Below are 24535 nucleotides of genomic sequence, written 5' to 3'. Positions count from 1 at the left end.
TTTGGATGATTTTTCTTGAAACCCTCCCAAACAACTTGTGGGGATGTAGGTGCTGTCTGGTCATTTTTTAGGCTTTCTAAGACTTAATACTCAACTAATCTCTGCAATTCTCCATCTGTGATACTTAGAGAGTCTTTGTCCACTCAAACTCTCCTCATTTCTGTGCATTTGTATTATATAGACACAAATCCTCTTACAGGCAGATTTGTAAAATCTTTAGTTGATTGGAATGCTAAAAAATGTAAATATGAATGGGAATATACTTCAGAGATATTTTACTCATAAGAATTTCTAGGGGTGACAATAATTGTTGCCAACATGGGTTGGAGAAAAACATTTATTTAATAATGTGATTTCACCCACTTTCAATGGTTTTACTTCGATGAAAGGTTAGATTTTTGAGATTTTTTTAAAGGTGCCCTAGAACGTTTTTTCACAAGATGTAATATAAGTCTAAGGTGTCCCCTGAATGTGTCTGTGAAGTTTCAGCTCAAAATACCCCATAGATTTTTTTTATTCATTTTTTTTAACTGCCTATTTTGAGGCATCATTAACTATGCACAGATTAAGCGTGCGGCCCCTTTAAATCCTCGCGCTCCCTAAATGAAAATAGCGACGGCTCTCTTGTCTCCGTGAATACAGTAAGAAACAATGGTAACTTTAACCACATTTAACAGTACATTAGCAACATGCTAACAAAACATTTAGAAAGACATGATCCATGATAACATGATATTTTTAGTGATATTTGTAAATACAAATACAAATATCACTAAAAATATCATGTTATCATGGATCATGTTAGTTATTATTGCTCCATCTGCCATTTTTCGCTATTGTTCTTGCTTGCTTATACCTAGTCTGATGATTCAGCTGTGCACAGATCCAGACGTTAATACTGGCTGCCCTTGTCTAATGCCTTGAACATGGGCTGGCATATGCAAATATTGTGGCATACATATTAATGATCCCGACTGTTGCATAACAGTCAGTGCTATGTTGAGATTCGCCTGTTCTTCGGAGGTCTTTTAAACAAATGAGATTTATATAAGAAGGAGGAAACAATGGTGTTTGAGACTCACTGTATGTCATTTCCATGTACTGAATTATTCAACTATGCCAAGGTAAATTCAATTTTCAATTCTAGGGCACCTTTAATGAAAGATCAGAAGGATAAACAATGTAGATTTATTTTCATAGCCGCCTTTGATCATATTTACCAAGGGTGCCAATATTTGTGGATGGCACTGTATGAATTAATCATGAACCAATGGAGAGCTATCCGTAACTATTTTTCAAATCTGTTAAACTTATGTTCAAAACAATAACATAATAATAAATAAATAAAAAAAAACCTGAAGACAACAATTTGATACATTTCAGTAATACCTAATTGAAATACAAAACCTTTGTTACTGTTATGGAAGAATGACTTGGTTTGAGACATGTTTTTGTTAGTTTTAGTGTATTGAAGGTGACATTTGCTGCTGTGCTGAATTGTTTTGTATTTTCCCGGCGTCGAAATCAGGCACATATAAATGTCTGCTTGTCAATATCCATGGATTAGGTTTCTTTGACATGTTATAAAGAAACACTTTTGAGCCCAACCTGTAATCGTTTGTTTTACTCGCGTTTTCGCAGTTTCCGCTATTAAATCCAGTCATGCAGCAGGTTCTTCTGCCACTCAGTCCAGCTGATTTTTCTCTAGCAGCCTTGTACTTTGGCTCGTTCTTAGAGCACGTATACGCAGATACACACACTTCAAAAACGGTGCCTTACATCTCTTGACAAACTGAAAGACGTAAATTACATTTGTGTTTTCGAAGTCAGCATGCTTATTTTGTTCAATATAAGGATTTTTTAAGTCCACATGTCATGCAAACAAGAAACAGTATGCTTCTGACCACAGCTCGAGAGCTTTCCTTCCAACCAACTTTGCGATGCTGTTTGCCAATGTTTATTTGAACTATGGTTTCATGAATCACCGACTCGTTGAACTGTGCTGATTACGACGGAACTTGCAACAAATGATGCTTTCGGGAAACACACCCCAGACTCATCTGGCACTCTTAAAACTTGTTTTCCCACCCTGTTCCTGGAAGCACACCAACAGTCGGTACCAACATGGTTGGGAAACACTGGCTTAATGTAGCAAAAATAAAGTATATTTAAGTGAAAACTCACAGAAAAGTCTTGGTTTCTCAATAACTTTACATATCACAGATACTCTATATGTAAACTGATGTGTGATTTTCTTTCTTCTACAGAACATTTTTTAGAGAATGTTTGGGTCCAAACAACATTGAATCCCATTGGCTTTCATTTTATGGACGCACATGCACGCATATGTTTTTACATTAAGATCCTCCCCTTTTTATAAGGTATAAATGGACACTGAAACAGACACATTATTTCATTCTCCTCCTGATCAAAGACGGATCTGCAAATCTCAGTTTTTCTTCTCTTCATTCTTTTTACTGCAGGTATACCTTAAAGATATATCTTTGTATACAAAGACAAATAGTGTTTGTGATGTTACTGAGAATAATAACAGATCACTGATGCCTTTTTCTCTGTTTCATTACTAAAGCACACTCTCTCAGCTGTTATGCATGCATGAATCTGATGGGTTCTTGTGCGGGACAAACGGTAAACACATGTCCCAGTGGATCTACTCAGTGCATGAGTTCAACAACAGTTACACAAATCGGTAAGTCCAGTTTTTTTTTTTTTTTTTTTTGACTAAATCTTAAATCTTCTGCATAGACTTCTGATATTTGTTTTCTCTTAAATTGTATAATGTTTTGTATTTAATTGGTCTTTCCTGTATCATTCATGTTTTTTTGGTGACATTAGTTCAAAAATTAAGATCAAAGCTTGTGTTCCTGCATGTCAAAATGGGTCCATGAACTTAGGCACTTCAAAGACAACTTATTCTTGCTGTACCACAGACCAGTGTAACCTCCAAGATGCTCCAGGTATTGTCCTTCAATGATCATGTGCAAATATCTTCTTTAAAGTCAACACTCATTTTACTTCCAAAGGACATTCAATCAGGAAATAAAACAGGGTGTGGCTTTCTGTCATGAACAGATTGAATGGAGCAGCTAAAGGAGTGTTGTTTCATTAGATATTTTACAGAAAGTACAGAAAATAAAACAATACTTTTAATACTTTTCTTCCTGTAGATCCTCCCAGCACTACTGTCCCCAATGGAAAGAAATGTTTTTATTGTGATGATCAGAGCTGCTCAAACACTGTGAGCTGTTCAGGGACTGAAGACCGCTGCGTTGAATCTACAGGTAAAAAAACAAACTGGAAAAAGATGAAGATTGATGTTATTTTTTTATATCAATCATTAATTTTACACATTTGATTCTTTTCATCAGCGGATATTGATGGCCAGACATTTTTTAAAAAAGGCTGCATTTCTAAATCCGTGAGGGGAACCTGTGTAACAGTGATCAGAATGTCACCCAGAGATCCACATATAACGGTGCTCAGAGTGTCTCCCAGAGCTTCCTGTTCCTCTGCTGTTCTCTGCTCTCCTACTTCCTGCTGCACTGAATCCAGCAGCTCTTCATCCTACAATGAGACACACTGTACTGAATATAGAGCTTGTATTTTATCTGGACTATCCTTACTTTTCAGTTAATAAAAAAAAAATCTATATATTTTTATTTATCTGAAAAGGGACCATGTATAATTTTAAACATAAATGTTTCCATTCTATGCATTGTACCAGATTTAGCCCAAAGCTAATTTTCATCCACAGTGCCCCGGTAGAATATCACAAACAGCTCCAAAAAACACACACACACACACACACACACATACACACATTCTGCTGTATTAGAGGCAAAAATAAATACATAAAACAAATTAGTAAGAAGTTAATTAAACTGCAACCATGTCAATGTTTACAGAGTTGGATAGATTTTTTTTAAAAAGATTTAAGCTTCAATTTAAAAAGACCAATAGATGTACATCCTTTTATATCAGTGGTTCTCAAACTTTTATCCCAGTGGGCCGCACAATGGTCCAAATGAAAGTCTCACGGTCCGCATATAATTTACATATGACGTCACCAATACAAACCAATCAGATTAAATGTTATCGTATTAGCAAATACCTAGATGTTGCACACAATAAATAACAAATAAAAACTAACTTACTGACATTAGCTTTACAATAATTATCAGTATTGCTCAATGAACACACAAACTGTATAAATCACTTTAAGTTGCTATTTAATTCTGTATGACTTTATGACTTTCTTCAACAGCATCGCAATAGTCACCAAACAATCACATTAACGCCTTAATAGGCAAATGTTACTCAGCTCTTTTTACAAACAACATTGAGCGCATTGTAATTACAATCTCTGACGATATCAAGCATTCTGTCATGTCGCAATCCCTCGCGCAGCATCGGATCCGCGAGCGCGCGCAGAGTTGGACTCATTCCAGCCGCGGGTGCGCTGATGCGGTTATTTTTACTGATTTAAAATACATCAAACAAACACATCGATTTCACAGTTCAGTCTTTTGAAATTGTAGGTTTTGCTTGTCAAGTAGCTTAGTTTACTACAGAGCAAACAGGAGGCCGTCCATCTCGCTCAACTGATTCTTCGATTCTTCTTACCTTCGATGCTGACTCTTCTTGTTTGCATGTGTTCCTTCATTGTATGTTCCTCATTTTGTTTTTCTCCTCTAATAACAAATTTGACAATTTTTGACCAGGCTTAAATTTACAAAATTAATGGCTACTGTTTGAATTCTTCCTAAGCGCGCACTTGTGTTTGTTTCGTTAACTGAGTGATTGCGTCATTAGCCTACATTGCCTGATGTCTGAAAATAATAAATGCTCACCAAAATTATTTTAAATGACAAATAAAGCATTATAGCTCATTTATATTTATTTAAGTCACTTTAATTTAAATTTTAAAACAAAAATAAATTGTATGCTATATATATATATATATATATATATATATATATATATTTTTTTTTTTAATTGTGATCGGCATATCGCGAGCCGCATTTACATTCGTGACGGGCCGCAGGTTGAGAACCACTGCACCACACCCATTCAAACGCTTGCTGCAGTGAAGTGTCGCGTTGCGCGACTCGCGCCCAATTACACTCACTGGATGTCATGGCAACTGAATCATCGAGGAAAACTTTAAATATCTCGCCTTCGCTTTAATTTCTGACCATCTCCAAAAAGACATAAAACACTAAACAAATGATTCTGGCATGCGTTTATCAAAGTAGGAAATCCAGACTTTTAATCCCTTAACACAATTACTGCTGTTGAAATACGAAATTGAGGCGGGTCCGGATTGAATTCCCTCCGGGTCCGGATCCGGACCAGAGTCCGGACTTTGAGAAGTGCTGTTTTATATCCTAAGGTATTTCAAAAGTAGTAGCTTTCACTGAGAAAGACGATAGTCCAAAAGCAAAATGATGAAAAGAAAGGACACAATCACCTCACAAGATCTCACAGTTTTAAGAACAATAAAAAAAGAAAAGAAAAATAGTATAAAAGGAGCCAAAATGGTCAAAACTCAAAAACGTATGTTTCTTTAAGATCCTACATAGATGATGGATTTTTTTTTCTAAAACATTTAAAGTATGTTTATATTGGGATTTCAAGGGTTAGTTCACCCAAAAATGAAAATTATGTATTAATTACTCACCCTCATTCCACACCCGTAAGACCTTTTAAGATATTTTTGTTAAAATCCAAAGGTTCCGTTAACGCCTGCTTCGCCGGCACTCCCTTTTTCAATGCCCAGAAAACTACTAAAAACATATTGAAAACAGTTCATGTGACTACAGTGTTTCTACCTTAATATTATAAAGTGATATGAATACTTTTTGTGCACCAAAATTAACAAAATAGTGAATTTATCCAACAATATCTAGTGATAGGAGATCTCAAAACACTGCTTCATGAAGCTTCAAAGCTTTACGAATCTTTAGTTTCGAATCAGTGGTTCGGAACGCATATCAAACTGCCAAAGTCACGTGAACTATTGAAGTTTCAAAACACTTATGATGTAACGAAGCCTTGTTTACTGAAATCATGTGACTTTGGCTCTATGAACCACTGATTCAAAACAAATGATTCGTAAAGCTTTGAAGCTTCATGAAGCAGTGTTTTGAAATCAATCATCATATTGACTCTTTTTTTTTTTGCCACACAAAAAGTATTCTCGTCGCTTTATAATATTAAGGGCTTTAGCATATCATTAACTGACCGCGCAGAGGAGTTTCAATGCGTATGATGGGCATGGGGTGCACATAACTTTTTTGAAGCCTGATCACACGAAAATGCGTATCAATAATACGAGTGTGTAAAAATGAGTTTTGGCGTGCATATAATATGCACTTTATGCCAAAGTGTCAAAAAATGTAATTGAAAATTAGAGCTAAATTTACTAACAAAAGTGGCTCAGAGTTTATTTCTCTGGATATAATTAATCTGTCTCCATGTTTTAACACGATCACTAAATAACCAAATTCATATGATCAGAATTTCTCTTGCATTTTTTGATTTAACAAGCATGTTAAAGCAACCAGAGAAAATCTAATGATAAAATATGAAGAATCAAGAGCCCATCTAAAGCACCTCCATAATGGTGACTTCAAACTTTATTATTTTCTATAAAAAGCGGCATTTAATAGACAGAGCCGTAGTTCACTGATAAGCCACGCAATATCGCGTTCAATATCGACGGCGATTCATATCGATATTGAACGCGATATTGCGTGGCTTATCAGTGAACTACGGCTCTGTCTATTAAATGCCGCTTCATTTGAAAGCAGGTGATGGCGATTTAGCGGCAATTGGGGAACCGGCTTTACTGACGAAATGCGCGTGACAAAAGCATTCGATATATCGCCCAGCCCTATAAAACACCCACATAGAAGGTGACATTATCGTGACCTTGTGCAACGTCGCCTAAAAGTTCTCTAAAAGTGACAAAATTCTAAACATTTACAGAACATTCAGGATGTTTCTGAAACATCCTCTTTTGGTAATAAAAGTGCTGCAGTTCCTTATATGACTTTAGGGAGATGTTCCAATTTGGTTATTTTATGGCCACATAAGAACGCTACAAATAGGACATTTGGGACATTAACTGAACGTTCCCACATGGTCCTCTGTTGGTCATTTAATAACGTTTAGGGGGACATTCTATTTTGGTTATTTTATAGTCAAAAACAAATGTTACAAAGAGGACATTTGGGAAGTTAACAGAACGTCCTATAGTAATAGTCCCCTAAACATTCCCAGAACGTCCTGAATGTTTCCTGAAGATCCACCAATTGTTTTGACTCAGTTAAAACAGCCAGAAAAAAAAAAAACATTATTAAGAAGTCAAGGGTCAAGAGCCCAACTAAAGCAAACACTCATCTCCACGATGGTGGCTTAAAGATTGTGATTTTTCTCCTTTGGTGATTCTGCTTGTTCGTCTATATCGGATGTCCAGAAGACGTCAAAAAAAGACGTCATAAAAACTTTCATTCAGTGGACGTCTTTTTTTTAACCTGAGACAAGACCTCAAAAAGACGTCTTCTGGACGTAATTTGCTCAGTGGGAAATAACGTTCCCCAAACCTTAAAAGAACTCCACATCGTGATCGTCTCGGAACGTTCTGGGAACGTTACTAGACAACATCCTTAACACCAGTAGGGACGTTCTGAGAATGTTCTGGGAATGTAAAATTTCTAGCGGGCTAAACTATTTTTAACACTAGTCTAATTACTGGGGTTGTAATTAGATTATGGGCCCAGTCTTGTTTCTTCTCATTTTAATAACTCTAGGCCAGTGAATCTCAACCTTTTATGAGTAATAGACAATATTTGGAACCATTTTCAAGGACCCCAGAATAAAATTGGCACATTGGTATCATTAATGTCTTTGTGACAACCAAGTATATTTTACTACTACGTAGTAGTGTTGACTTGTCCAATATTTAGTCATTTTGTCAGTTATATTATACATATATTATATTCTTCTTTTATTGGAACATGTCAAATGACAAAATACACAAAAATGTATATTCAGATATCTTATAAGGACCCCCTGGCATTATGTCAAGGACCACTAGGGGAAAATTGTGTTGACCCAGCTGCAGTCCCAATTGATGTCAGTTAATATTCTTGAAAAATTCCATTCGGGTTTTAAGCCTCAACACAGCACGGAAACTGCACTTTTAAAAGTTGTAAATTATATTTTACTAAAAACAGATAAAGGGAATGCTGTAGCTCTGGTGCTTCTAGACTTAAAGGGATAGTTCACCCAAAAATGAAAATGTGATGTTTATCTGCTTACCCCCAGGGCATCCAAGATGTAGGTGACTTTGTTTCTTCAGTAGAACACAAATGATGATTTTTAACTCCAACCATTGCCGTCTGTCAGTCAAATAATGTGAGTCAATGGGAACTCTATAAGAGTAAAAAAAAACATGCACAGACAAATCCAAATTAAACCCTGCGGCTCATGACAACACATTGAAGTCCTAAGACACGAAACGATCGGTTTGTGTGAGAAACCGAACAGTATTTATATAATTTTTTACCTCTAAAACACCACTATATCCAAATGCCATGAGCATCCATTGTGTGAGGTCTGAATGCACTCTGATGCCAGAAGTGATCTCTCGCACTCATTGACATATACACGCGAGAGATCACTTCCGTCATCAGAGCGCATTTTCAGACCTCACCAACCGGCTGTATTATCTTATCCAAATAATATCAAACATGTTGTGATCTGAAGATAAAACAACATCTGGGACTGTTTATTTACACATACACAGAAGCAACTTAATAAGAAGCATCATGTTCTTTACTCACACAACCACAGACACACATTGTACTCACACACACACACCCATCCAGACCACATTCATATGTCAGATGTGACACACGCAGCATGCGGATGCTTCTCTTCTGTGATTCCTTTACCTGGATATTTGTATAAAATTGTTCTGTTAAATATAACTGCCTTCTTATCTAAAACCGAATCCAGAAACAGAACCATTATTTTCAAGTAGAATTAAAGTCTTCCCATGGGCTGATTATGTACAGGCACAACAGGGCTAAATTTCCTCAAGGGTTAAAGGCTTTTTGTTTGCTTTTTTCCGCAACAAAACACTATAGCAACAAACCACCACAACACTTCCTTAAATGCCAATGTAGTGACATAAATAGTCAATTTGTCACTTGAGGTGTTGTAGTGTGGTTTCTGATGCATAAGATCCAAACAAGATAATTCATCCTCCAAATACTGAGCTCCACTACGAGCACCACCACGAGTACCACCCCGAGCACCACCATGAGCTCCACTACGAGCACCACCACGAGTACCACCATGAGCTCCACCACGAGTACCACCCCGAGCACCACCATGAGCTCCACCCCGAGCACCACCATGAGCTCCACCACGAGTACCACCACGAGTACCACCCCGAGCACCACCATGAGCTCCACTACGAGCACCACCATGAGCTCCACCACGAGTACCACCACGAGTACCACCCCGAGCACCACCATGAGCTCCACTACGAGCACCACCACGAGTACCACCCCGAGCACCACCATGAGCTCCACTACGAGCACCACCATGAGCTCCACCACGAGTACCACCACGAGTACCACCCCGAGCACCACCATGAGCTCCACCACGAGCACCACCATGAGCTCCACTACGAGCACCACCACGAGTACCATCCCGAGCACCACCATGAGCACCACCATGAGCTCCACCATGAGCTCCACCACGAGTACCACCCCGAGCACCACCATGAGCTCCACTACGAGTACCACCACAAGTACCACCCCGAGCACCACCATGAGCTCCACTACGAGCACCACCAAGAGATCCACCCCGAGCACCACCATGAGCACCACCATGAGCTCCACCATGAGCTCCACCACGAGTACCACCCCGCGCACCACCATGAGCTCCATCATGAGCTCCACCATGAGCTCCACCCCGAGCGCCACCATGAGCTCCACTACGAGCACCACCACGAGTACCACCATGAGCTCCACCACGAGTACCACCCCGAGCACCACCATGAGCTCCACCCCGAGCACCACCATGAGCTCCACCACGAGTACCACCACGAGTACCACCCCGAGCACCACCATGAGCTCCACTACGAGCACCACCATGAGCTCCACCACGAGTACCACCACGAGTACCACCCCGAGCACCACCATGAGCTCCACTACGAGCACCACCACGAGTACCACCCCGAGCACCACCATGAGCTCCACCACGAGCACCACCATGAGCTCCACCACGAGTACCACCACGAGTACCACCCCGAGCACCACCATGAGCTCCACCACGAGCACCACCATGAGCTCCACTACGAGCACCACCACGAGTACCATCCCGAGCACCACCATGAGCACCACCATGAGCTCCACCATGAGCTCCACCACGAGTACCACCCCGAGCACCACCATGAGCTCCACTACGAGCACCACCACGAGTACCACCCCGAGCACCACCATGAGCTCCACTACGAGCACCACCATGAGCTCCACCACGAGTACCACCACGAGTACCACCCCGAGCACCACCATGAGCTCCACCACGAGCACCACCATGAGCTCCACTACGAGCACCACCACGAGTACCATCCCGAGCACCACCATGAGATCCACCTTGAGCTCCACCATGAGCTCCACCACGAGTACCACCCCGAGCACCACCATGAGCTCCACTACGAGCACCACCACGAGTACCACCATGAGCTCCACCACGAGTACCACCCCGAGCACCACCATGAGCTCCACCCCGAGCACCACCATGAGCTCCACCACGAGTACCACCACGAGTACCACCCCGAGCACCACCATGAGCTCCACTACGAGTACCACCACGAGTACCACCCCGCGCACCACCATGAGCTCCATCATGAGCTCCACCATGAGCTCCACCCCGAGCGCCACCATGAGCTCCACCCCGAGCACCACCATGAGCTCCACTACGAGCACCACCACGAGTACCACCATGAGCTCCACCACGAGTACCACCCCGAGCACCACCATGAGCTCCACCACGAGTACCACCACGAGTACCACCCCGAGCACCACCATGAGCTCCACCACGAGCACCACCATGAGCTCCACTACGAGCACCACCACGAGTACCATCCCGAGCACCACCATGAGCACCACCATGAGCTCCACCATGAGCTCCACCACGAGTACCACCCCGAGCACCACCATGAGCTCCACTACGAGCACCACCACGAGTACCACCATGAGCTCCACCACGAGTACCACCCCGAGCACCACCATGAGCTCCACCCCGAGCACCACCATGAGCTCCACCACGAGTACCACCACGAGTACCACCCCGAGCACCACCATGAGCTCCACTACGAGTACCACCACGAGTACCACCCCGAGCACCACCATGAGCTCCACTACGAGCACCACCACGAGTACCACCCCGAGCACCACCATGAGCACCACCATGAGCTCCACCATGAGCTCCACCACGAGTACCACCCCGCGCACCACCATGAGCTCCATCATGAGCTCCACCATGAGCTCCACCCCGAGCGCCACCATGAGCTCCACCCCGAGCACCACCATGAGCTCCACCACGAGTACCACCCCGAGCTCCACCATGAGCTCCACCCCGAGCACCACCATGAGCTCCACCACGAGTTCCACCACAAAGGTCATCACGAGCGTCGCCCAGAACTCCACATTTAACAGTGCCAAAAGTGTCTCCCAGAGCTTCCTGTTCCTCTGCTGTTCTCTGCTCTCCTTCTTCTTGCTGCACTGAATCCAGCAGCTCTTCTGATTCTGCAGCTGCATCAAAGACACAATGAGATGCACTTTACAAACATATATAACTCGTATTTTCTCTGTACTATCTCAAGTTCTGATGTGCTTAATCGAAAACCATACTGGAAGTTGTATGAAAAAAAATACATCACCTTGTTTCTGGATTAATATTTAAATCTTGTCATGCTGTAAAATAAATATACTGCTTTAATAAAAATATTTTGGTGTCAATCCATCTTAAATGGTCTGATTTTTTATTTTCATACTTTTTTTCAGTGACGATTATATATATATATTAGTATAGCAAAACAAGTGTTTTTTTTTTTTTCTATTTATGTTTTTGCTTGGTTTAATCTCAGTGGCCGTCTTTGTGTCATGGTCCAAAAATTATTGTTAATTATTGGAAACTTGTATATCTCAGATGAGGATGGTACAAAAACTGATCTCTATAATACATTTCCTTAGACTTATAATTGCAAGAGGGGTCTTTAACGAGCTGTAGAGGGCGCACATCAAATCTTTCTTCATCACACCCCTATATGTGGCCTCCAGAAGCTTGTGTTCTGCAAGTGAACAGCGCCTTGTGGTGCCATGCCAAAGAGACACAAAATCACTTTCACGGACCTTTACCTGCCTAACTCTACCTGAGTCTTTAGCCATTTATAAGAAACGGCTGAAAACGCATCTTTTTCCGTCAACACTTAATATTACTAACACTTTCTATTCAAGAATGGGACTAGTCACAGCACTTGCACATTGTTGCTCTTTTGTTGCTTTAACTGCTACTTTCGTTCTCCTCATTTGTAAGTCACTTTGGACAAAAGTGTCTGCTAAATGATTAATAACAATCTAATCTTTTGATCTGTATCCATCAAGATCAAAATAAAAAGATAACAATATGAGATGTCTTTCATTTGTAAAGTATGCAACTTTATTATTCAAGAATACATTTCAATATATATTTAAAAATAAAAAAATGCACATGATTATACCTTAAAAAGCGCCATTGTTAACTGAAAAGCTATGAAACATGAGTAGAGTGAAATTGTAAAAAGTACATAAAGCCATTCTAATCTAAAATGATGCAGTGAAGGGACCAGAATACCATTTATGTTCTTTTTAAAAATTGTTTTGGGGCTATTTTCTCAAGCAAAGTGGTTCATTTTCAAAACTGTTAATCTCACACCAGATCATAAAAAATGCTCTTTTTTTTCTACGTAGTGCCGTGATACTGAACTTTGAAAAGGCCAGTAACATTTATTTGACCTTTTTTTTTTTTTTTTTTTACATTTAGCAGTTTGGTTTTATCCACAGCAACTAAATATCAAGTCAATTGATCAAGAGAGCTTTTTTATTGTTTTTTAAAACAAAACACCATCAAAACTCTAAACAGGTGTTTTATTCTTTAATTCTAAATTTCACACAAATTTCACAAGGATCAGTGATTAAACTCCCTCTACATCTGAAAAATGCCACCCAATATATTTTCGATACGAAAGAATTTTCCATATTGATTTTTCACATGTATTTTACCCACATTTTGAAATACACATCGCATTGCGTTATGTTTTATGCTTGAAGGAAATGTCTGTAAAGTTAACAGAAAACGTACTGTTCATTTTCTGACAAAACATCATGTGTCTGACAAAATGGAAGTTGTATTTTTTTTTTTTTTTACAGTGTAATGATCCTAAAAGGTGATATTAATAAAATAATCAGACAAAACCTAGAAGAAATCAAAAATACAATAACTATGCTTTTTTGCTGTATTATATGTAAAAAAAATAAATAAAAAAAAACATCTAAATGTAATGAGGTTTTGCTGCAACTTGGTTTTAATATATATGTTAATATAAAAATATTCAAAATATCCAGAAACTGTGTAAAAAGCAATTGGAAATGGAACATGTAGTTACAGTATACTGGACTAAAATACTTTCTCGTTTCAGAAGAGCTCTGATGCCAATTATGCACAAAAATCACCAATGACCATAAATCACCACTGTTTATTTACACTTTCAATATTAGACTTACACAGAAGTGACTTAAAAGAAGCATCATGTTCTTTTCCTACTCAGACAACCACAGACACACACTGTTGTTGCATTTAGTGCAGTGTGGTGATTATATATATAGGTCGTCTTCTTGTGTCAAGGATCAGTTACTCATAAAATCCAACAGGGCACTGAATGTGTTGGTGTGCATGATCTATTCTGGCAGACAGACGTGATGCATCAGAAGGTCTTTGATTATATTCATGTGGCGGAGCGACAGGAGTTTCAGAGTCAGCTCCACTGGGTGATGAACCCTGGCCAGCAAGACAATGGTGTGTGTATAATTACCATTAACCCTATATAATACACTGCATATAACTTTAGAAGACCTGGAATATTGCACAAAACTATTTTTTTTATAACTTTTTAAACTATTTTTATAAATATTTTTATGGTGCTTTTGCATCTATTTTGAAGCTTATAAGCTCCAGCTGTCTCATTATAATTGCATGGAAAAGACTATAGTAAATTTCACTGCATGCATCTGTCAATACTGACTCGAGTCATGTGTTTCTGAGCTATGTCTTGTGTATGTGTGTGTTCTAATAGATGAGGATGTTGTGATGGGTCATATGTATAGCTCTGAAGAGCCTGACGGTGTTCCTCCTGAACTGTCTCCGTTCCTTACGCGGTGCTTCATCGCTCGAGTACGCTGCCTGCTGGACAGCACCTCCGGCTTTCTGGTCAGTCATGAAATCACTCAAAATATTCAACCTCAGTGGTTTTATATGGAGTTAATATTGTGCCATAATTAAACAAACAAATCCAGCATTTTTCAAACAAACACGATCTGCTTTGCAAAGGAAGCTCGACTCGACTATTGAACAACATTTGACAACATTTATTATATTTATTATATATTTTTATAGAAATATGGCCTAAATGTCCCTCTAGCCATCAAAACAAACTTCTTTTGCCACTTTCTTCTACACAAATCATATCGTGCTATCAACATTTAATAAAAATGAAATATATATTTTTCCATCTTTAGACATTTTACATTTGCTTCATGCCTCATGCATTCTGGGAGCCACGAATGAGTTTTGTATGAGACACATTTTAAAATGTTTAGTGTACAATGTATTTTTCAGATTTATTGTTTTGATCTCATTTATTCAACTGTTTTGTTATTTTAAAAAAGATCCAGCTCAAAGTTAATAACATTTTTTTCATATAAAGCTCAGTCGTTAAACCAGTGAAAAAATGATGATAATTATATTCTGAAGTAAGATAATTATAACTGAAGTAAGCGCTGACCTCAATCATGGTGACATCAAACCAAACTTATTTTCAACAAATCATCAACATCTAAACCTCTGGTAATTCTCAATAACAACTTTTGTAGATGTATGTCAGAAATAAAGTCAATCTGGTTAGTAATAAGTGAAGCTGGTAATGCTGTTTGTGGAGATGTTTAATCAGATCTTCAGAGATTTAATGTCTTTTATCTTCAGTTGATTTCATCGACCGATATCACCTAATTATCTCATTAACTCCAGCATGTTTCTGTGTTACATTTAACAGCCTGTAGTGTTCGTTTCATCTAGGCTAACCCATGTGGGGCCTCCATGGAAACCGTGGACAAAACTGGCTGGGCCCCAGTTATGCCGAGTTCAGACTGCACGATTTTAGCCGTGATTTTGGCTCGCCGACAAATGCCTGAAATCACAGGCAAATCGGTGCTTGTTCACGTGAGTGACAGTGAGCAAAGACACGATCTGAGAGAATCGCCGATGAGTCGCCGACGCCCGTGAGATATTTGGCATGATAAATATCTGAACCTGTCTGCGATTCAAAATCCTGCTATGTGAAAATTGTACATGCATATTATATTTTAAGTTGATAATCATTGAGTTTATAAGACTGGTTTATTCTTTCTATATACCTTGGACATATAGAACCGCGTTTGTGCATCAAATGTGCACTGTGGTTGCGAATCTTTTGAACCGGTTCATTGAGCCGAACAGTCCGAAAAGAACTGCTTCATGGAAATGAATCGGACTTTGCATCACTAGATTCCACAAACAAAAGGTTTTTTAATAAAACAAACTCAGATCATTTAAAAGCAAGAAGACAACGTTACAGTGTGCCTACACACACACAAACAGGCACGTGCACACATAGACAACAAAGGGGCTTGAGCGCCTGCCCTTTTTCTTCCTCGAGAGAAAGTGCCCTTTTTTTGGGGTGCTTTTTTTTTTTTTTTTAATAAATGAATATATATTCCTGTTTGCGCACAGCTTCCCTGTCAAACAAATATATTTACTGAATAAAACAAATTAAAAAAATTAAAAATACTATATCAGGTCGGCTTTGTCGAGATGCCCTCACTCCGCGACACGCCATTCATGCCCACACGCACACACGCGCGCCACGGCCCACCTCACCTCGAGTTTGCTGCTGGCTGAAAACTTGTGACAACTATTCCCGCGATAATGCAACTGCTGTCTGGTGATGAGAAACAAAAAAGAAAAAAGCTCTAGATGGATCCATCCCGTGCATTTCTTTCAGGTAGGCTAGCCTATATGTTCACAAACCTGAAAGTTTGGGCTATTTAAGGGTTATTTATACATTTAACGCTGCATTAATAGTTTGACCACCATCAACACATCTGCCTGATACTAATGAAATTTATGTCACATTATAATTTCAATTATTTTATTGTGCTATGCATTGCGTTTTGAACCATGGTAAAGATATCGGTCAATATCAGAAGAGGAGCATCCATGATGAACCACATTATTAGGTGGTTTTCTAAGGATGCATGGTTTATTAAAACTATTTAAAAATCATAATACAGCATTACATAATGCTATTCTTAAATCTAAGCTTACACAGGATAATACGTCAATAAAAGTTTAAGCCCTCGCTCTGTCTTTGCATGTTTGATGTCCACATATTCTTGTTGAAGAAATTACAGTGGCTGTAGCATTTCTATTACAAAGAAGTGGCCGAATATTATTATTTAACTAATAATATATTTTAAATCATGGTGGTTGGCTTTGATTGTGGATTTGATTGTGCTGTGCTGTGCTGTGCTGTGTAACAACAAAAATCAGCAGGCTTTTGGCATTTGTTATAATATATAATGTATTAACAGTTAAGGGAAAAAAGTCTTGATGTGTTTAAATATGCAGATTAGCTTGTTTTGGTTAATTTAGAAGAAATCTACAGATGCAAACAGACGGAGAGGAGTAGGCTAAATGTGTAGGGTTAGGGTTAAAAGTTTTCTCTCCATTAGAGTAAAAGACATGGAAGCAAAAATGGACCACAATCTAAAAATTGTACACTTCATGAAAGAAGTATTGTAATACCATCAAAAAAAATTGGTGCAGTCATTTATTTTAAATATATATAGCTACTTGAAAACAGTTGCTGTTGACTTCTGTTGTGATAAACCTAGTGAATACTAAAGAAGACCATGGTCTCTGTATGAACTTATTATTTTGAAGAAATCTTTGGATTATAAAACAATTGCGTGAGTGTAAGGGAAGTCAAAGTTGTCTTAATATATTTAAGGGTTCATTATTTTTTAAATAAATAATTATGAGAAGTGGCCTTTTTTCCACTTGAGCCCCTGCCCCCCAAAATGTCTGTGCACGTCCCTGCACACAAACAATAAAGGAGGAACAAAAATACACAGTGATTGAACTCAAATGATGAACAGGTGATTACGCATTAATCAGAAACAATAGTAACAAACGAGGAGTGGGAAACCGAAACAAAGAAAAAACAGGTAATAGATAGAAACAAATGAAAACGAAACCAAAACAGGCTGTTTGTGATACTACTAGTACATAGTATACTTAAAAATATAAATGAACTTTACTCAAGTATACTAAATAATATTAACTTGAAGTTATTTTTTCGAAGGGGTATGTGAACAATTCTTCAGTGACAAACAAGTGTTGAGGGATGTGTTGTTGTTGATTTTTATTCACTGTTTTTTTTTGTTTGTTTGTTTTGTTATGTTTTTATTGGTGGGGGGGGGGGGGGGGGGGCTGTGGTTGTGTGGGTGTCACTGAGTAAGAAAAACTTACATGATGCTTCTTTTCTCTTCTGCATATTGTTATAAAGATGCATATATATTTGTGCATTTAATGCTGTATTTGTAGGAGCTCTTCATATATTTGTGGATTGATTTGTGTATGTGAGGATGTAGACTACTGACTTGAGTGCTCTTCTGAAATAAAAAAGGTCCCCACTTTGGTTTTGGGTTTTTTTCTTCTTTTAGTCCAATATACTGTAACTTTATGTTCCATTTCCATCTGCTGTTTACACAGTTTCTGGGTTAAAGGCACATGGAACAACATTTACCATACAACAATCAAGCAAAAAGTTCTACTTTTGCATATTTTATATGATTTTTTATTTATTTATTTATTTTTATTTTTTATTAAAACCAATTTGCAAAGTCCCATCAAGTTTAGATTTTTTTTTTTACATTAATAACACATTTAGAGCCTGTTTTTGCATCTTTCATTTATTTATCTTTGACACTTTACAATAAGGTTCCATTTGTACACATTTGTGAACTACATTAACATGAACAATGAAAAATACTTCTAAAGCATTTATTAATCTCAATCTGAGTCTACATTACAGTTTTTCTCGATTGCTAACACATAGCTTAACTGGTTCAGTTGGCCCAATTTCCCAAACCATTCATTCAGTTCTAGAAACAAAGAGACATTTGTGTTTAGAGTTTTAGAGGCACAATTTTAAGAAATGTGTTTATCTGTTATATTATTTAATGGACCTGATATGCAATGAATTAACAATGAACAGTTGTATTTTTATTAATGTTAACAAATAAAAATACAAAAAAAAAAAGTACATTTTAAGAATTGTTAACAAAGACTATGTAACAAATTCAGATTTTTGCCTTGATATATTTGTTTTTTTATTAATATCAGTCTATAATAATGGATCATTGCTCATCACTCAGCACTGTTATGATGATCTCAGGCACAAAGTTGCAACTTTGAGTTGCAACTTTTATTTTACTGAGATAAAAACCAGCTCTCTCAGATCATTATTTCAAGTCATTCTGAATCGATTGGGCTCAAGGAGGCATTAGAGATGATGTCACTCTCTGAAACAGAGTCTAAGCAGTGTTTGTCACACCTCACAAGCATGTGTGATTTCTCAGGACACATTTAGGTCTCATCAGGTTTGGTCTATATGTGAGGTGTGTGTGTGTGTGTGTGTGTGTGTGGTTGTGAGTGTCACTGAGTAAGAAAATAAATGTGTTAATCTTGCAAGTCTCTCTGGACAAATGTTTTTTTTTTTTCAATTATTAGCAAGCGTTTACCAATACATAACCTGAAAATGTTTTGGGTCAACTATCCCTTTATTAAGGTTGGTTTAAGTAAACCTACACAATGTAGTTTCCATATTAAACAATAATTTATCATTAACTGGCAAGTAAATTATGTAAGATGTTGTTTCGGTTTCATTTCCTTTTTTTTTCTTTTTTTTTTTTTTCTTTTTTCCTCATGAAGATCCTCCCCTTGTGCTAACCTATAAAATGAATGCTAAAACAAGCAAGATATTTCATTCACCTCCTGATCAAAGATGGATCTGCAAATCTCAGTTTTTCTTCTCTTCATTCTTTTCACTGCAGGTACAAACACAAATAATGTTTGTGATGATTTTAAATACAAATACAGGTAAAACTTTACAGTAAAGTTTATTAGTTAAACATTAGTTCATGTATTAACTAACATGAACGAACCATGAGCAATACATTTGTTACTGTATTTACGAATATTCGTTAACGTTAAAGAAAATACGGTTCTTCAGTGTTTGTTCATGTTCACAGTGCATTAACTAATGTTTACAAGATTTTAATAATGTATTAGTAAATGTTGAAATTAACATTAACAAATATTAATAAATGCTCTGTAAGTGCAGTTCATTATTAGTTCATGTTAACTAATATAGCATTTTTTTTTACAGTGTAGTTAACTAATGTTAACTAATGAACCTTATTGTTAAATACAGATCATTGGTTCTCTCTCACTGTCTCTGTTTCATTACTAAAGGACACTCTCTCAGCTGTTATGAGTGCACGGGTTCTTGTGCAAATCAAACGGTAAAAACATGTCCTAGTGGATCTTCTCAGTGCTTGAGTACAACAACAGTGACACAAGTTGGTAAGTCCATTATGATTGAAATTTACTGTTATATTTGACTGATGGAGATGCTGCTACACTCTAAAAAATGCTGGGTTAAAAACAACACAAGTTGGGTTGAAAATGGACAAACCCAGCGATTGGGTTGTTTTAACCCAGCGGTTGGGTTAAATGTTTGCCCAACTTGCTGGGTAGTTTTATTTAAACCAACTATTGTTTAAAAATTGCATATGACTAGCTTAAAATGAACCCAAAATAGTTGGGAAATTAAAAACCAGATGCAATTAGAGGCAACAATAATACATAAAAGGTGAATGTTTATTAATAAACTTTAATATTTTATTAATATAAATTTAATAGTTTAATATTTTATTAATATAAATTTATTAATAAGCAATTTAATAAATGTTTATTGTTTAATAATTATTCATTGAACATTAATAAATGTTCATTTCCAACATACTTTGGCTTCATTTTAATTAAGCAATACAGTAATTTTTAAACAATAGTTGAGTTAAATAAAACTACCCAGCAGGTTGGGCAAACATTTAACCCTACCGCTGGGTTAAAACAACCCAGTTGCTGGGTTTGTCCATTTTCAACCCAACTTGGGTTGTTTTTAACCCAGCATTTTTTAGAGTGTATTATTTACTTGTTTTTCTGGCAGAATTTAAAATTTCAATCACAAAATATTCTACATTTTTGATAATTAATTTGTTTTCTCAGGTTTTGATTTATATATATTTTTTAAATAAAAAAGCTCATTTGGACATATTTATAGATAAATTTTCCAGTTGAACTGGTCTTTCCTGTATCATTCATGTTTTTTTAGGTGACACTAATACTAAAGTGAAGATTAAAGGTTGTGCTTCTGCCTGTCAAAGTGGGTCCCTGAACATAGGCACTGCAAAGACGACTGTTTCCTGCTGTAACACAGACCAGTGTAACCTCCAAGATGCTCCAGGTATTGTCCTTCAATGATCATGTGCAAATAACTATCTTCTTTAAAGTCAACACTTATTTTACTTCCAAAAGACATCCAGTCAGGAAATAAAACGAAGGTGCGTCTTGTCTGTCATAAACCGATGAGCAGCTAAAGGAGTGTTTCATTAGATCTTTTGTAAAGAAAAGAAAATGAAAGAATACTTGTTTCTCCTCTGTAGATCCTGTCCCGAATGGAAAGAAATGTTACTCCTGTGATGGGAAGAGCTGCTCAAACACATTGAACTGTTCAGGGACTGAAGACCGCTGCGTTAAAGCAACAGGTGAGAATCTGAAAAAGGAAGAATATTAAAGTCATTATCTTTTAAACTCTCTTAGGTTAAATCATTTGACACAGATCACATATACCAATGCCCAGCTTAGACTGAATCAACCTTTGTTTTCTTTCTTTTCATCAGTGACTTCTGGAGGCCATGTTGTAAAAGGCTGTGCCTCTAAATCCATCTGTGATCTCGCACACGTTCCTGGTTTTAAGAACGTCTCATGTTGTGAGGGGAATCTGTGTAACGGTGCTCAGAGTGTCTCCCAGAGCTTCCTGTTCCTCTGCTGTTCTCTGCTCTCCTACTTCCTGCTGCACTGAATCCAGCAGCTCTTCATCCTACAATCAGACACACTGTACTGAACATAGAGCTTGTATTTTCTCTGAACTATCTTTGGTGTTGTTACGAATGGGAGGCTCAGGCAGGAGATCCAAGTGCAGCGTTTTATTAAGAATGAGAATGGTCGTACAGGCAGGGTCAATCAGGAACAAACAGGAGCAGCAAAGGACAGGCAGGGTCGTAGTCAGGGTACAGGCGGTAGGTCACAAGGCAGGCAGATATCACTCACAGGTCGGTATACAAAGCAAGGATCAGGACAGGCAGCAACGGATCAAAAACAGGAACAGACAAGGTCGAGAACAGACAGGCAAACAGGGAATAAACGCTCAGAAATTGTACACTGGGGAAACAATACTTCACCGTGAGGTGGTGTGTGTGGAAGTCCTTTATAGTCCAGGTAATGAGCTGCAGCTGGGTGTGGTGATCAGTGATTAGTGTGAAGTGTGTGCAGGTGAGTGACAGAGAGGATGATGGGAGATGTAGTCCAGGAACAGTGACAGGAACAGATGGTGATCATGACAGGTGTTCTGATGTGATTTTTTGCAGTAAAAGTAACATTTTATGAAATAAAATACATCGCCTTATTACTGGGGTCATATTTAATAAAGCTTGTCATGCAGTAAAGAAGTTCAAATAATATTTTATTTATTACAAAAATGAATAAATAAACTTTGTTAAGAAGATGATAATTATTTAATTACATAAAGAGGGAAATTAGGCTGATTCTTTATGTCTGTGTGTGCCTAAAAGAAAGTTTTTTGTTTAGTTTTTTTTAAATCAGAAAAGCTTTTGAAAAATCCTTCAGATTATATTGATAAAGCTGATCTTCTGCTGTAGAATCACAGTGCTGCTGTAATCAATAATGTAAATCTAACTCAGAGATTGGGCTCTAAATGAGTTCAGTGATTCAGATCAAATAATGATTATGTGAAATCATAACCAACACCACCTGATAATCTTTTTCATTTGTTTGTCTGGATGTTATAACTCAGTTAAAACAGCCCAAACAAAATTTATATTAAACAGACAAAGGGTCAAGAGCTCAACTAAAGCAAACGCCAATCTCCATGATGGTGGCTTAAAAATTGTGATTTTCTCCTTTGGTGATTCTGCTTGTTATCATCAGGTGTCTTCAATAATGGTCAATCATCACTGTTAATCACTTAATTAACTCATTAACTTTAACACCGCTTCAATGTTCATTTAACACTTTTATTTTAACACTTTAACACTCTTGAGTATGGTCTCACATATACTCCCAGGAGAGTTAATTTAACACTGCAGTTTTTGCTGTGTAGTATGGAAAATAGTCAAAACTTGTCATCACCATGTCAAGTGAGCTGTGATGTTCACACTATAAATGTGTACAAAAAAAAACCCCACAAGTCTGATGGATTCTTGTGTAGAAGAACACGTTCTGTGTCTCGGAGGTGTCAAGTGAGTTCAACAGTGGTGACAGTGTGATGGACTGAAATTTAGCATTTTAATTTACTAATGTTGATGCTGCAACAGTGGAAATGTAACTTCCTGCATAATTGCTGCTTGTGTTCTGGTCAGAATTTGCAAGTGCAACAACACAATTTGTTTTATATCTGATTGTAATGGGCAATGCTTTACAATAATAATCATGTAATAATACCTGAATTAATAGTCTATACTTACTTCAACATGAACTCATGATTAGTGAAGATATTAACTAATCATGAACCAGTAAGGAGCCATCCTTAACTACTACATATTCTTTTCAAATCTGTTAAACTTCAAAACAATAACATAATTAACAAAAACTGAAGACAACAATTTGCTACATTTCTACAGTAATACCATATCGAAATATACAACCTTTGTGTTATGGAAGAATGGCTTGGTTTGAGACATGTTTTAGTGTAATGTGAAATTTGCTGCTGTTCTAAGCTGAATGTTGTTTAGGATAACTGTGTGAAGAGTTTTGAAAAAGTGACCTAAGAGAAATGTGCCCTAGTGATCAAAATAGTGTTAGCAGACAGTTTACTAATACTCTAATGACTGCTATTTGACATGTAGTTGCAAAGTTAGTAGAAAGTCTGAAGTGGACTATCGGAATAAAATGTTCTCTTTATGTTTGTGCTCCCTCTACAGGTAAACGAGGGTAAAGCTGATAAAGCTGAAGGCCAGAAGAGGGCGCTGCGAGTGCAGGTGAATACAGGCTTTGACTGCAGCATGGACTTTATCTCCTTGTGTTCAACACCCATATTTTCGTTTCTTTAAACTAAAACAAACAAATTTAATCTGATCAGCAGGTCTGGGATTCAATCCTGCTTTGTATTTCCCCATCTTTTAAGAAATCCACAAGTTCCTCAATCAAATCAAGCCAACTTATTAGTCAAAAACAGTGTAAAGCTTGAACAGCAAGAAAAGAAGCTTATGAATGAGTCAAGTGCTTTTAAAGAGTTTTTTTTTCTGTTTTTAAAAATTGTAATGAATTTGATCAACAATAAACATGCCATTTTTTGAATAACTACTATCATTAGTAGTATTAATCAATAATAATTTATTTATTCTTGATGATATGGAGTTTAAGGGAAGCTTCCTCCTGCTCTCCTCTGCTCTTCTACTTCCTGTTTCAGTGAGTCCAGATTCAAAACTTCAGTTTCTACAGCGAAGAATGCTTAGAAATGCTTAGAAATAATGACTATAATCCAAAACTGCTCACAATTACATTCATGACATTTAGATTTTATCCAGAGAGGCTGCAAAATTGTCCATGTTGCAGAAACACAAACACATATACACCGATCAGGCAAAGCATTATGAGCACTGACTGGTGAAGTGAATAACACTGATTATCTGATTAGTGGGTGGATATATTAGGCAGCAAGTGAACATTTTGTCCTCAAAGTTGATGTGTTAGAAGCAGGAAAAATGGGCAAGCA

General features: G+C 37.7%; 3 protein-coding genes across 4 annotated transcripts in view; all 3 read left to right on the top strand.

Moving 5' to 3' along the window:
- Positions 1 to 24535, top strand: part of LOC137012689 (fulditoxin-like) — a 101942-nt gene that overhangs the window by 42866 nt on the left and 34541 nt on the right. The gene's annotated exons all lie outside the window — the stretch shown is intronic.
- On the top strand, positions 14027 to 24101 carry LOC137012688 (aryl hydrocarbon receptor repressor-like). 2 transcript variants are annotated; one of them, XM_067376077.1, is made up of 3 exons: positions 14027 to 14157; positions 14435 to 14568; positions 23742 to 24101. In XM_067376077.1, exons 1-3 carry the CDS (start codon positions 14061 to 14063, stop codon positions 23868 to 23870), a joined length of 360 nt encoding a protein of 119 aa, XP_067232178.1. In that variant the 5' UTR covers positions 14027 to 14060; the 3' UTR covers positions 23871 to 24101. The 2 variants fall into 2 exon arrangements, with proteins under 2 accessions (XP_067232178.1, XP_067232177.1); XM_067376076.1 differs by lacking the exon at positions 23742 to 24101 and adding an exon at positions 15433 to 17595.
- On the top strand, positions 19436 to 23000 carry LOC137012679 (urokinase plasminogen activator surface receptor-like). The gene is made up of 5 exons (XM_067376059.1): positions 19436 to 19557; positions 19933 to 20043; positions 20855 to 20986; positions 21186 to 21287; positions 21423 to 23000. The coding sequence occupies exons 1-5, from the start codon at positions 19527 to 19529 to the stop codon at positions 21602 to 21604; spliced, it is 558 nt and encodes a 185-aa protein (XP_067232160.1). The 5' UTR covers positions 19436 to 19526; the 3' UTR covers positions 21605 to 23000.

This window comes from Chanodichthys erythropterus, chromosome 22 (assembly GCF_024489055.1).
Source record: "Chanodichthys erythropterus isolate Z2021 chromosome 22, ASM2448905v1, whole genome shotgun sequence".
NCBI lineage: Eukaryota > Metazoa > Chordata > Actinopteri > Cypriniformes > Xenocyprididae > Chanodichthys > Chanodichthys erythropterus.
This window is presented reverse-complemented; position numbering and strand designations above follow the sequence as displayed.

Bases quoted from the DNA above. Each gene is read 5' to 3' on its own strand.
- LOC137012688 (XM_067376076.1), top strand. From the start codon at position 14,061: ATGCATCAGAAGGTCTTTGATTATATTCATGTGGCGGAGCGACAGGAG. The intron at 14,158-14,434 runs GTGTGTGTATAA...GTGTTCTAATAG, and splicing joins CCCTGGCCAGCAAGACAATG to ATGAGGATGTTGTGATGGGT. The intron at 14,569-15,432 runs GTCAGTCATGAA...CGTTTCATCTAG, and splicing joins ACAGCACCTCCGGCTTTCTG to GCTAACCCATGTGGGGCCTC.
- LOC137012679 (XM_067376059.1), top strand. From the start codon at position 19,527: ATGTTTGTGATGATTTTAAATACAAATACAG. The intron at 20,987-21,185 runs GTATTGTCCTTC...TCTCCTCTGTAG, and splicing joins TAACCTCCAAGATGCTCCAG to ATCCTGTCCCGAATGGAAAG. The intron at 21,288-21,422 runs GTGAGAATCTGA...TCTTTTCATCAG, and splicing joins CCGCTGCGTTAAAGCAACAG to TGACTTCTGGAGGCCATGTT.